Genomic DNA, 10,306 nt, shown 5'->3' on the forward strand with positions numbered 1-10,306 from the left:
TACTCCACATTCCATAAAAGATGGGGGCAGTATACCTCCAGAAAGTGAGTTGGTCTACCCTATAGTAACAACCGAGACATGTGTATTGCAGTTTGGCTGGTGGTTATGTTGCCCGCATACCGTCTCCCATGGCCGAAACTGGTATTATGACACCTGTCGGGCTGTGGCTAGTAATTTAGCATGCTAATTCAGGTTGATATCTCTGCAGCACTATACCTTGTCATTTTTTAAATTACATCATCGTCCAAATTTCTTCTCATTCTTTTGATGCGTGTAGCTCATTTTTTGGATATTTTTACCTCAATTCTTACACATGGCACCTTTAAACAGCACAGGTATCTTAAACAGCACAGGTATGTTGCATCTTAAACAGCACAGGAATCTTAAACAGCACTGGTATGCGCAGGGAGCTTGTTGTGCAACTCAATGCATTGCAGTAACACACTGTCAGAATGTTGTTGGTTGTTATTGCTATACAGTACCTGCATCGTCTGGAGCAGCTTATTGGAGTAGTCTGTTAATAGGGCGTGTGTGTGTGTGTGTGTGTGTGTGTGTGTGTGTTTGTTCTTGCTATACAGTACCTGGGCCCCATACACTCTCTGCATAGTCTGGAGCAGCTTATTGGAGTAGTCTGTGAGGGTCCCTGCATCCTCCTCAAACACACTGAGAAGGGAGCGAGTCTAAGGGACACAAGGCCAGAACCAACTCAGAACCAGAACAGAGAACAACAGCTAACAGATATGGACACATCATTTAGAACAGCTAACCTAGAACAGCTAACAGATATGGACACATCATTTAGAACAGCTAACCTAGAACAGCTAACAGATATGGACACATCATTTAGAACAGCTAACTTAGAACAGCTAACAGATATGGACACATCATTTAGCTAACAGATATGGACACATCATTTAGATCAGCTAACAGATATGGACACATCATTTAGATCAGCTAACCAATATGGACACATCATTTAGAACACACAAACCCTAGAGGTAATGATACATAACCGGTTCTATGTGTTTTAATTGGATGAAGATGACAATTTGCCTACTGATGATTATGAAGTTCTCCAGAGAAAGAAATGCTGCCTAATATCAATGTCTCAGAGCAACATACTCAGGATCGTTGCCCAGCAACACATCAATGTTTCAGCGCAACATACTCAGGATCGTTGCCCAGCAACATTACTAATATTAATGTCTCAGAGCAACATACTCAAGATCGTTGCCCAGCAACACATCAATGTCTCAGCGCAACATACTCAGGATCGTTGCCCACCAACACATCAATGTCTTAGAGCAACATACTCAGGATCGTTGCCCACCAACACATCAATGTCTTAGAGCAACATACTCAGGATCGTTGCCCAGCAACACATCAATGTCTCAGAGCAACATACTCAGGATTGTTGCCCAGCAACACATCAATGTCTCAGAGCAACATACTCAGGATCGTTGCCCAGCAACATTACTATTATCAATGTCTCAGCGCAACATCCTCAGGATCATTGCATAGCAACATTACTAATATCAATGTCTCAGCGCAACATACTCAGGATCATTGCCCAGCAACATTACCAATATCAATGTCTCAGCGCAACATACTCAGGATTGTTGCCCTGCAACATTACTAAAAAAGTTGCCATGTGTATTATCTGCGCTCAACAAATACCACCAGACATTGTCAGGCCTTATAATATCATTCACATCCATTTCAACGCAAAACTTTTTACTGATGAGAGAGAAACAATAGCCAGTGACATTCAACAAAGGCAACGTGCACTAAACCATGGCCTCAGGTCAGTTGTGTTTAAGGAACACAGTTTCATGTAATGGTATCACACAAGGACAGGGCTTTACAATACTGTTTGTTCGCCTGTAGCGCACCAATTGATCCAGGGACGCCACTGAGCAGGGGCGTGTCTATGGGGCGGCTGGTGGAGGCAGTGTCTCCCCAGAGAAAGCACTCAATTTGACCTACACACTATAGCCTACAGTGTAGTCACATTAAAGATTTAATAAGTCAAATGATAATCATGTCAAATGTAAGTCAAAACAAAAATCAATAGGCTATGAAATAGTCAACTTACTGTATTTTAGCTGGTAATTACGCAGATCATATAATATAAATAATAAATAATATAAACTTAATATGAAATTCAAAATGTAATACAAATACAGTTTTTCTCAGTCGCTTTGGTGCTTTTTGCAGATCAGAATGAAAATTCTCATAACTATTAGTTCAACCTCCACAACATTTAGTCATTTGTGCACATCATAGTAGCAAATTCTCCTTCCTCTGAACAAATTGCAAATACTTTTGGACATGTATCAGTTGCTTTCATACAATTCTCTGCTGTTTTTTAACATTATCATTTGCTTATGTCATGTCAGTCAAAATGAACTATACTTATGGATACTGAATAGTCGTTCCCTATAAAACTAATAGTCTTCATTTCATTGCTTGAGTCATTACATACAAAATTGTTGAACTAGTTATCAAATTATGTCACAATGCTGTAGAATTGCAAAGAGCTTACACAGTAAAAATGTACGTATTCAGTGTCTTGTACTCACTTACTCCCCTAACTACAGCAATGTGTAACTTTACTGTAGTTTTCAAATGGCTGTACAAGTAGTGTATAGTGCTGTCTTGAGCATGTTCAGGTAGTGTCACTGAGTTCTGACCTTTTTTGCATTGGAAAACACTGAGAGAACTGTCATAATGAAAACATGACAAAGCCATTTGACTATCTTGTTCATAAACAATGGTGTCAAGACTTCTCATTTTGATGACACTGACAGTTTTATTGACATGAATACATGCTTTTGAGGAATGGACTATCCATTTTGAGCAAGTGACGTGCTTTTGCAGGTCATCCACTAGGTTTTGCAGTTTGCACTAATTGTTTTGAGAAATGCACTAACTGCTGTGCAAATGTTAATAGTGATGCGAGAATAGCACCAAAGCGACTGAGAAAAACTGTAATATACCCTCAAACCATAATGATATGAAGCCACCTTTTCACTGAGTGTGTTGGGGGAGTCTACTCGTGTAATGTCTATGATTTCCACTGGTGTGGTGGGGGGCTCCCAAATCAAATCAAGAAAGTATCAAAATTCTTGACTTATTATCGATATCAAAACAATTGTGACACTAAAATTCTTATCATGTATTTTTCATTGGCCATGGCTCCTGACTGATGCATGAAATAGATAGATAGATAGATAGATAGATATTGTATCTTTTAAAATAAATGTTCTATGAGTGAAACTGCCATTGCTCTTAGTTCTTTAGGATTTAAGTTTTCTAAGGTGACAATTCGGCTTGTAGATGATTTCTCCCTCTTTCAAATTGGAGCGAGTGTGGAGCGATTTCACTGGATTTTTAAGTGGGGGAGCGAAATTGAGTGGTGCGGCCTGACGTGAATTTAAGCGGAGGAGCGGCCGAGTGAACAGCCCGAGCGAGGAGTGGGATATTCGCACCGCTCAGCCCCGCTCACTAGCTCTACTATGATGCAATGCAATTTAAACCATCAAACCATCCAGCTACCTACATAATATTACAGTTTTTCTCGATCGTTTTGATACCTGTTTCAACTCTGACATCACGTTCTCAAAACAGTTAACACCCGTGTCTGAACAAAAGCTCTCTGGACAAAATGACACATTTTGCTTGCAAAAGGCTGTTACTCTCTCAAAACACTTAGAACATGCAGCAAAAGCAAATCTTGCCTTCAAACACTACAACTTGTTGCCAATTCAAAAACACTCTTTAATCAATCATTACACACTGGACAACAAAATGCAAAATCTAGTTCTCAAAATGAGCATTTTTGCTATGTCTGTTCTTTCTCATTTTTCTGGTATCAGAAAAAAACTGTGAAAAGACAAAATGTGCTGAATAAAAAAATAATTTATTCATTCCTCCCAAGATGTAACTGTCATTGTAAGACATACAGCAAACACCTAGTAGACCTACAGTAAACACCTTTTGTACTGTTTTCTCCACCAAATAGGCAATACAGTACTTTGTCTAAATGTGCATTAGATCCATACTTGCAAATAGCAACACAGAACAGACATCTCTTATGTATAATGAATGATTGCTGATTGAAGAATTGTGCAAAGGAGTTTCACACAGGTGTATCAGAGATTCAGACTTATGCAAGGAATCTATACCACCTGTGAAAATATGTTTTCCTTTTGTTTAGCATGGGAAAACCAATAGAGTTTGGGGCTTTTGAATGACACCTGTGTTAACTGTTTTGCAAAAGGGTGTGAGAAATGTGTGAACCCACTGAAAATGTGTGAACACATTCGCAAGAGATTACTTCTGCTGTGCAAAGAAAGTAGTCATGAAGACCAAGTGGGTTCTAGTTTACTTAAGCAGGCAAAAGCAATCGAGAAAAACTGTAACCACAAAAGCAGACCAAGTGTAGATTTAGGGTGCTTGTATAGTAGCGGGCTTTGCTCTGAGTGAGTAGTATCTCAAGGTTATGCATTGAAATAACTAGATGTACCGCAGAGCGGTACAAAATATGACCGCCGCCCAGTCCAGAGCACATTTTTTCCACAAAAATAAATCATGCTGAAAGGCCTATATGATTCTAACTGTCTCATTAAATTGCATTATCCACACTCAATTCTCACTGGTATCTGCTAGACAACAAGTACCAAAACATGATTAGTTCATAGATTTCACATGTAAAATTCATTTTATACAACCCCACCCCCATCTTGCCTGTTCATTATTCTGAGAAATTCTTGAATTGTGTGCATGTGTGTGTGTACACGTTTATGTTTATGTGTGTGGGTGCGTGCTTGTGTGTTTGCCTGCATATGTGTGTTTGTGCATGTGCATGCATGCGTACATATGTCTACTGTGTGAGTATGTGTCATACGTATGATTACTGTGAATGTATGTGTGTGCGTGTGTATCTGTTTATGCATATGTGTGCACATGGAATGGGTTAACATGACCCCTGACCCCTGGAGGCAAACATTCGCAATAGGAGTGTGGATAATGCAATTTAGTGAGACAGTTAGAATCATATAGGCCTTTCAGCAGGATTTATTTTTGTGGAAAAAATGTGCTGGACTGGGCGGCGGTCATATTTTGTAGCGCTCTGCGGTACATCTAGTTATGTTTTGGTACTTGTCTAGCAGATACCAGTGAGAATTGAGTGTGGATAATGCAATTTAGTGAGACAGTTAGAATCATATAGGCCTTTCAGCGTGATTTATTTTTGTGGAAAAAATGTGCTGGGCTGGGCGGCTGTCATATTTTGTACCGCTCTGCGGTACATCTAGTTATAGCAATTCCAGCTCTATCTAGCCAACGCCAGCCAGCCTATCCGACAGCTGCCACATAGGCTTCACCGTCCGCAGCCTAACTCAATGGATTCCAATAGATCCCACCCACTTATTTGTGATGCAGGGCCTTGGATTCTGATTACAATTAGGAATACAGCCTGTAAAACAATGCTGACAGTAGGCTACTACACCAGCCCAAGATTCGGATGGGCCTACTATATAAATTAGCCTATATAGGCTAGCCTATCATCAGGTTATCATCGCCGATTCAAAAGGGCCATACATTCATTCGTAAACATAGTGTGTCTGTTCTCATCCTGACATCATTGGCCCGGACTAGAAAATCTGCTCCATGGGCACGGTGGATAAAGGAGAGGGTGTAGCTAGTCATTCTGTATCGTGATATATGGTAGCCTATATTTGAACACTTTTATTGCAGGCACCCTGTTATTGTAGAACTGTAAGCTATGTTTACATTAATGTTACAACAAAATCAGAAATACATTTGCATTCTTGACGTTAGGCTACTCCTGGACCATAGGCTACCCTACGGAGAGCATAGTTGCTAAAAATCTACGAGGAATGAAACAATCGGTTCTTCAAATTATAATAAGAGCGGATGTATGTTATTTACCTGTGGACTGTCCTGTAAGGCTTCTTCCAGAAGTAATTTGTGAACGGCCGGCATCTTGCTAATCGGGGAGATCGTAGCCTTCTTCAATAATTCAGAACAGGAACTCTGTTTCCCAGAGAACACTTGGGTTACTGTTCCTGCTGACACGTATTTCCAGGCGGAGTTTTCTGCGTCACCACTCATCACAAAGCCTAGTCAAATCTAATATAATAGGCCTATATATTAACTACAAAACCATAAAAATAATTCAGCATGATCAGTATCTAACAAAATCCGCAGTTTTCTCCTTCATAATTAATAGGCTGTAGTAGCCTATAATATAATATAGCCTAATATAGACCTAATATAATATAATATAATATAATTTAATATAATATAATACAATACAATAATATAATATAATATAATACAAATTGTGGGCGATTTACGTTTTATAGATGAGTTGCATGCGTGCAGACAAAAGCCGTGGGTAGAAGCAGGAGCAGCTGTCCTTTTTGTTAGTCTATAGTGCCCCCTTCTGTTGAAACAGTCAAAAATACGTTTTTTGTATATAATTGTTGACAATGTTTTAGTCCACATCGAGGGTGGAATACCAAGTGTAAAATCGGCATTTTATAATGGCAAAATTGATCTAGGCCTAGATGTGATATTCTGTATTTATTTTTACAACCTGATACTTGTGAAATGAAAAAGGAAAGAAGGGGTCAAGTTAAGGCTGTTTCCAAGCCAAGGTTAGGCTACTTTACTGACTGCATGCCTGTTAAACGAATTTAAAACCATTAGCTAGCTAGAAACGTCAAAGAATGTGCCACACCCCCATTAATGCTTCTGCTTCACGGAGTGAAGTTCTCAGTCCTGCAGATACATTTGACATGGACACAAAGCATCAGACACTCACAAATCAACATTCTTGTAATTGCTAAAGAGTAGCCTACCTATGCCAGCAGTCTCACACAATGGTATTGTGTGTGATGAGCACCAATGACAATGAAGTAGCTAGCTAGCCCCTTTCATGGATCACCATATGAGCTGATTAGAATGTCTCACACATAGGCATCAAGATTGTTATTGTGTGATGCTTGAAGTGTAGGAGGTTTTTATTCAGTCCTGGAGTGTGTGAATGAATGGGAAGGTATTTTCATGTTTAGTCTCTTTAATCCTGACCCTGAATTACATTTTTTTTTTTGTCTGAATAATCGCCGAAAACACTGTTTTACTTCAGACCAAGCAGGCCCCTTTTGAATTTGCAGTAGATTAAAACAGAAAGTAGAAGCTTATTAAGACATAAGGTCATAATCCTTATTCTTCAAATCTGTACGCATTCATGCTTTCTTGGTCAGGCAGAACTGTTTCATTGACAGAATTTTGCAACTAAACCTTTCAATAGGAAGGGTGATGCACACATCAAATGTGCAAAAATCAGTAATGGGAGTCTTATGTTTGACAAGGGTTCTCTATAAGCAACATTGATTATGGCATGTAATGTCGATGTAACAGATATGTTATTGCTTTATTGACAGTCACATGAACATTATGTTCTGAAATGTCTTCTGGCTTTGGTACAGATCACCTCTCCCATTTTCATTTTGGATTGCTTCAGGGTTGTCTTCAGGGGCTTCAGTTGTCTTTACTTATTATTGGTCCTCTGTTAAGACCAATCTGAAGCTCCTAGCACAACAACTGTTACATTTCCTGTCAGAATGCTCTATGTGCAACTGGCGCTGGATTGGTCCAGTTCTCTCTAGCAGAACTCACCACGTCTCTTTATCTGTGCAGTTCTGTAAACCTGATCGCCAGCTCATAGAGCCATGCTGATGATGTAATGACTAGTATCCCAGGATCCCACTGGTGATCAGTGCGCTCTGTGAGATGTTGATGAAGATGAAGGCAAGTGAACACCATCAAAGTCAAAGTCAAAGTCAAAGTCAGCTTTATTGTCAATTTCTTCACATGTTCCAGACATACAAAGAGATCGAAATTACGTTTCTCACTATCCCACGGTGAAGACAAGACATATTTTTCCAATTTAAGTCCACAGACAAACATAACATTCAAGTAAACAAAAAAGTAAGTAAATAAGTAAATAAGAGGGCATATATAATAATGAAAAAATAAGAGCAGCAAAATTTGGTTGAAATTGTGCATAGACAGTCAATAAAATACTAGTGCAAAGTCAGGCCAATAAAAGGCTTGGGTAGTTCTGTTTGACCTAAGTAATAAAGAAAGTGGCATAGTGGTGCAAATCTGTCCATGAAATCTGTTCAATCACATAAGTTGATCTGATATAACAAATTACAACAGAAATGAAGGATGTGTAAAGAATGAGTCATGTAGTTTAATAACAGTCTATAAAAGTCCATACAGCAAGTACTAGCTAAAACACTTGAAAGCACTGTTGAGATTCTTTCTTATAGCCTTTTCCCCCCATCATCACACATCCCTGCTGAAAAAAACAGCTAGAAACCAGCTTATGCTGGTAGCTGGTTTTAGCTGGTCTTTGCTGGTTTTCTTCCAGCTCTTGCTGGTCTTTGCTGGTGTAGCTGGTTGTACCACCAGCTGGATATGCTGGCGTGACCATTTCAGGAAGCTGGTCATGCTGGTTTGACCAGCCTGTCGTGTGGGATACAGCTGGTGCAAGATGGTCATGCTGGTGACCAGCCTGTCAAGCTTGACATTGTTGGTGCAAGATGGTCATGCTGGTTTGACCAACATAAGCTGGCACGGCCAGTTAAACCAGCAGTGTAGACCAGCAACACCAGCTAAAATGACCAGCTTGAGGTGGTACGACAAGCAAAACCAGCTGAATTACCATCGTTAGGTGGGTAAACCAGCTGAAGGTATGTTTTCGCAAGAGATTTGCTGGTCTAGCTGGTCAACCATCATAGGGTGGTCAGACAAGCTGGTCAACAAGCTGGTCAACCAGCAAACCACCTTTAGCTGGTCAGGCTGTTTTTTTTCAGCAGGGATATGATTAATTGTGGTGATCAAAGAAGCAATCTTTAGTTATAACAACACAGATACCTTTCCAGAGCCTCTGGGACAATTCTCTCTACACTATACTATACTATACTGTACTGTACTCAAGGATTAAAGTTCTCCGTCATAGGACGGATTTCCGTCAATTTGATTTTAGAAATGTCATATTTGAGATCGATGCAGATCCGATGAGAAAAAAAATAGGAGGGGGGGGGGACTATCACCTTTGCTTTTCCAAAGAACACGTATGGAGGACTATAACGGTCTAAAAGTTGGATTATAGTGACACATTAGAGACAGCTGATGAGGTTGGCCAATCCGTTTAACTTTTTTGGATATGATATTGTGAGCTCTATGTGCGAATTCGGAGAAGAAGCGTAGGCTGTGTTCTTTCCGTGCATCAATGTAGACAATTTCTTACTATCGCGAACTCTTGTCAGGGGAGGTCATTCATTTTGGGTGTCACCTATGACTAGAACAGCCTTCTATGCCACCCAATGTAGGCTACTATTATTGTTACAGTTTTTAATCAATGCAACTAACATTATGTGTAAAGCGACGCAATATAAACCGTAGCCTATGCAATTTATTATCCCGTCTGTTATGACATGTACAACAATGTTTTTCACAATTTGCGACGGAAGGTTTTGACTGAGCGTGTTAGCATAAAAAAAATAATAATATCACTGTCATCATCGCGAACTGTTGGGTAAGGGGGTCAGTCTGTTTGTGACGCACAGACAGCCTTGTAGCCTGTTTTGCTTAGGCCTCACTTTTAACGACAGTAGGTTGTGAGTGTATGTTGACAAAAAATAACCATACAATTAAAATAGTCAACTTAAAACTTTGTTATAAAATATTATTAATTTATAGCACAAAACCATAACCAGTAGGCCTACCAGAACCTTGCATATTAGCGTCATGATTTGTGTCCGTCTATTTGGCAAGGCCACTAGCTGTCATGGATGCGTTGTTGCTAAAGGAAGGCAGGTGTCAAAAGTTAAAAGATAAATGGAGATGGGCAGCTGTTGGAAACGGGGGAGAACTAACAAGCCATGGTGTAAAGAAATTAAAGTGCCAGGGGTTTGCTTTTGCGCGGTTCGCTGCAAGAAAATTGTTTATGGATGCAATAGGAAAACGTTTTAGCACGCCACCAATCAGAAGACCGCCATAAGGTTAACGTTCGTGCACTTCAGGACATCTTCCCTACCTGGTGCAACTAGCCACCACGACAGAGGTAGGCTACGTTTATCTATGGCTGACCGTTTTTACATTTAGAAAGTAGGCTACGCATGTTCTTTCATAGCGCAACACGACCTGTCCCTCACCATATCGCAACCTCTTGTCAACCTTATACAATCTGTTGCTGAAGACA

The 10,306-nt window shown here is 39.9% G+C and overlaps 1 protein-coding gene across 4 annotated transcripts in view; it reads right to left on the reverse strand.

Annotated features, from left to right (window-relative positions):
• Positions 1–6,472, reverse strand: part of appl2 (adaptor protein, phosphotyrosine interaction, PH domain and leucine zipper containing 2) — a 45,509-nt gene extending 39,037 nt beyond the window's left edge. For 3 of the 4 annotated variants that reach the window (XR_006035170.1, XM_042110675.1, XM_042110674.1), the window contains exons 1-3: positions 6,384–6,472; positions 5,956–6,156; positions 582–680 (exon numbers count right to left, since the gene is read on the reverse strand). Coding sequence is in view for 3 of the 4 variants with exons in the window: in XM_042110675.1 (XP_041966609.1) it covers positions 582–680; positions 5,956–6,138 (282 nt within the window). In the remaining variant the exon portion in view is untranslated. The remainder of the gene's footprint in view (positions 1–581; positions 681–5,955; positions 6,157–6,383) is intronic. The other variant, XM_042110676.1, reaches the window with a different exon arrangement.
• Between the last annotated feature and the right edge of the window lie 3,834 nt (positions 6,473–10,306).

This window comes from Alosa sapidissima, chromosome 11, assembly GCF_018492685.1.
Source record: "Alosa sapidissima isolate fAloSap1 chromosome 11, fAloSap1.pri, whole genome shotgun sequence".
Lineage (NCBI taxonomy): Eukaryota > Metazoa > Chordata > Actinopteri > Clupeiformes > Clupeidae > Alosa > Alosa sapidissima.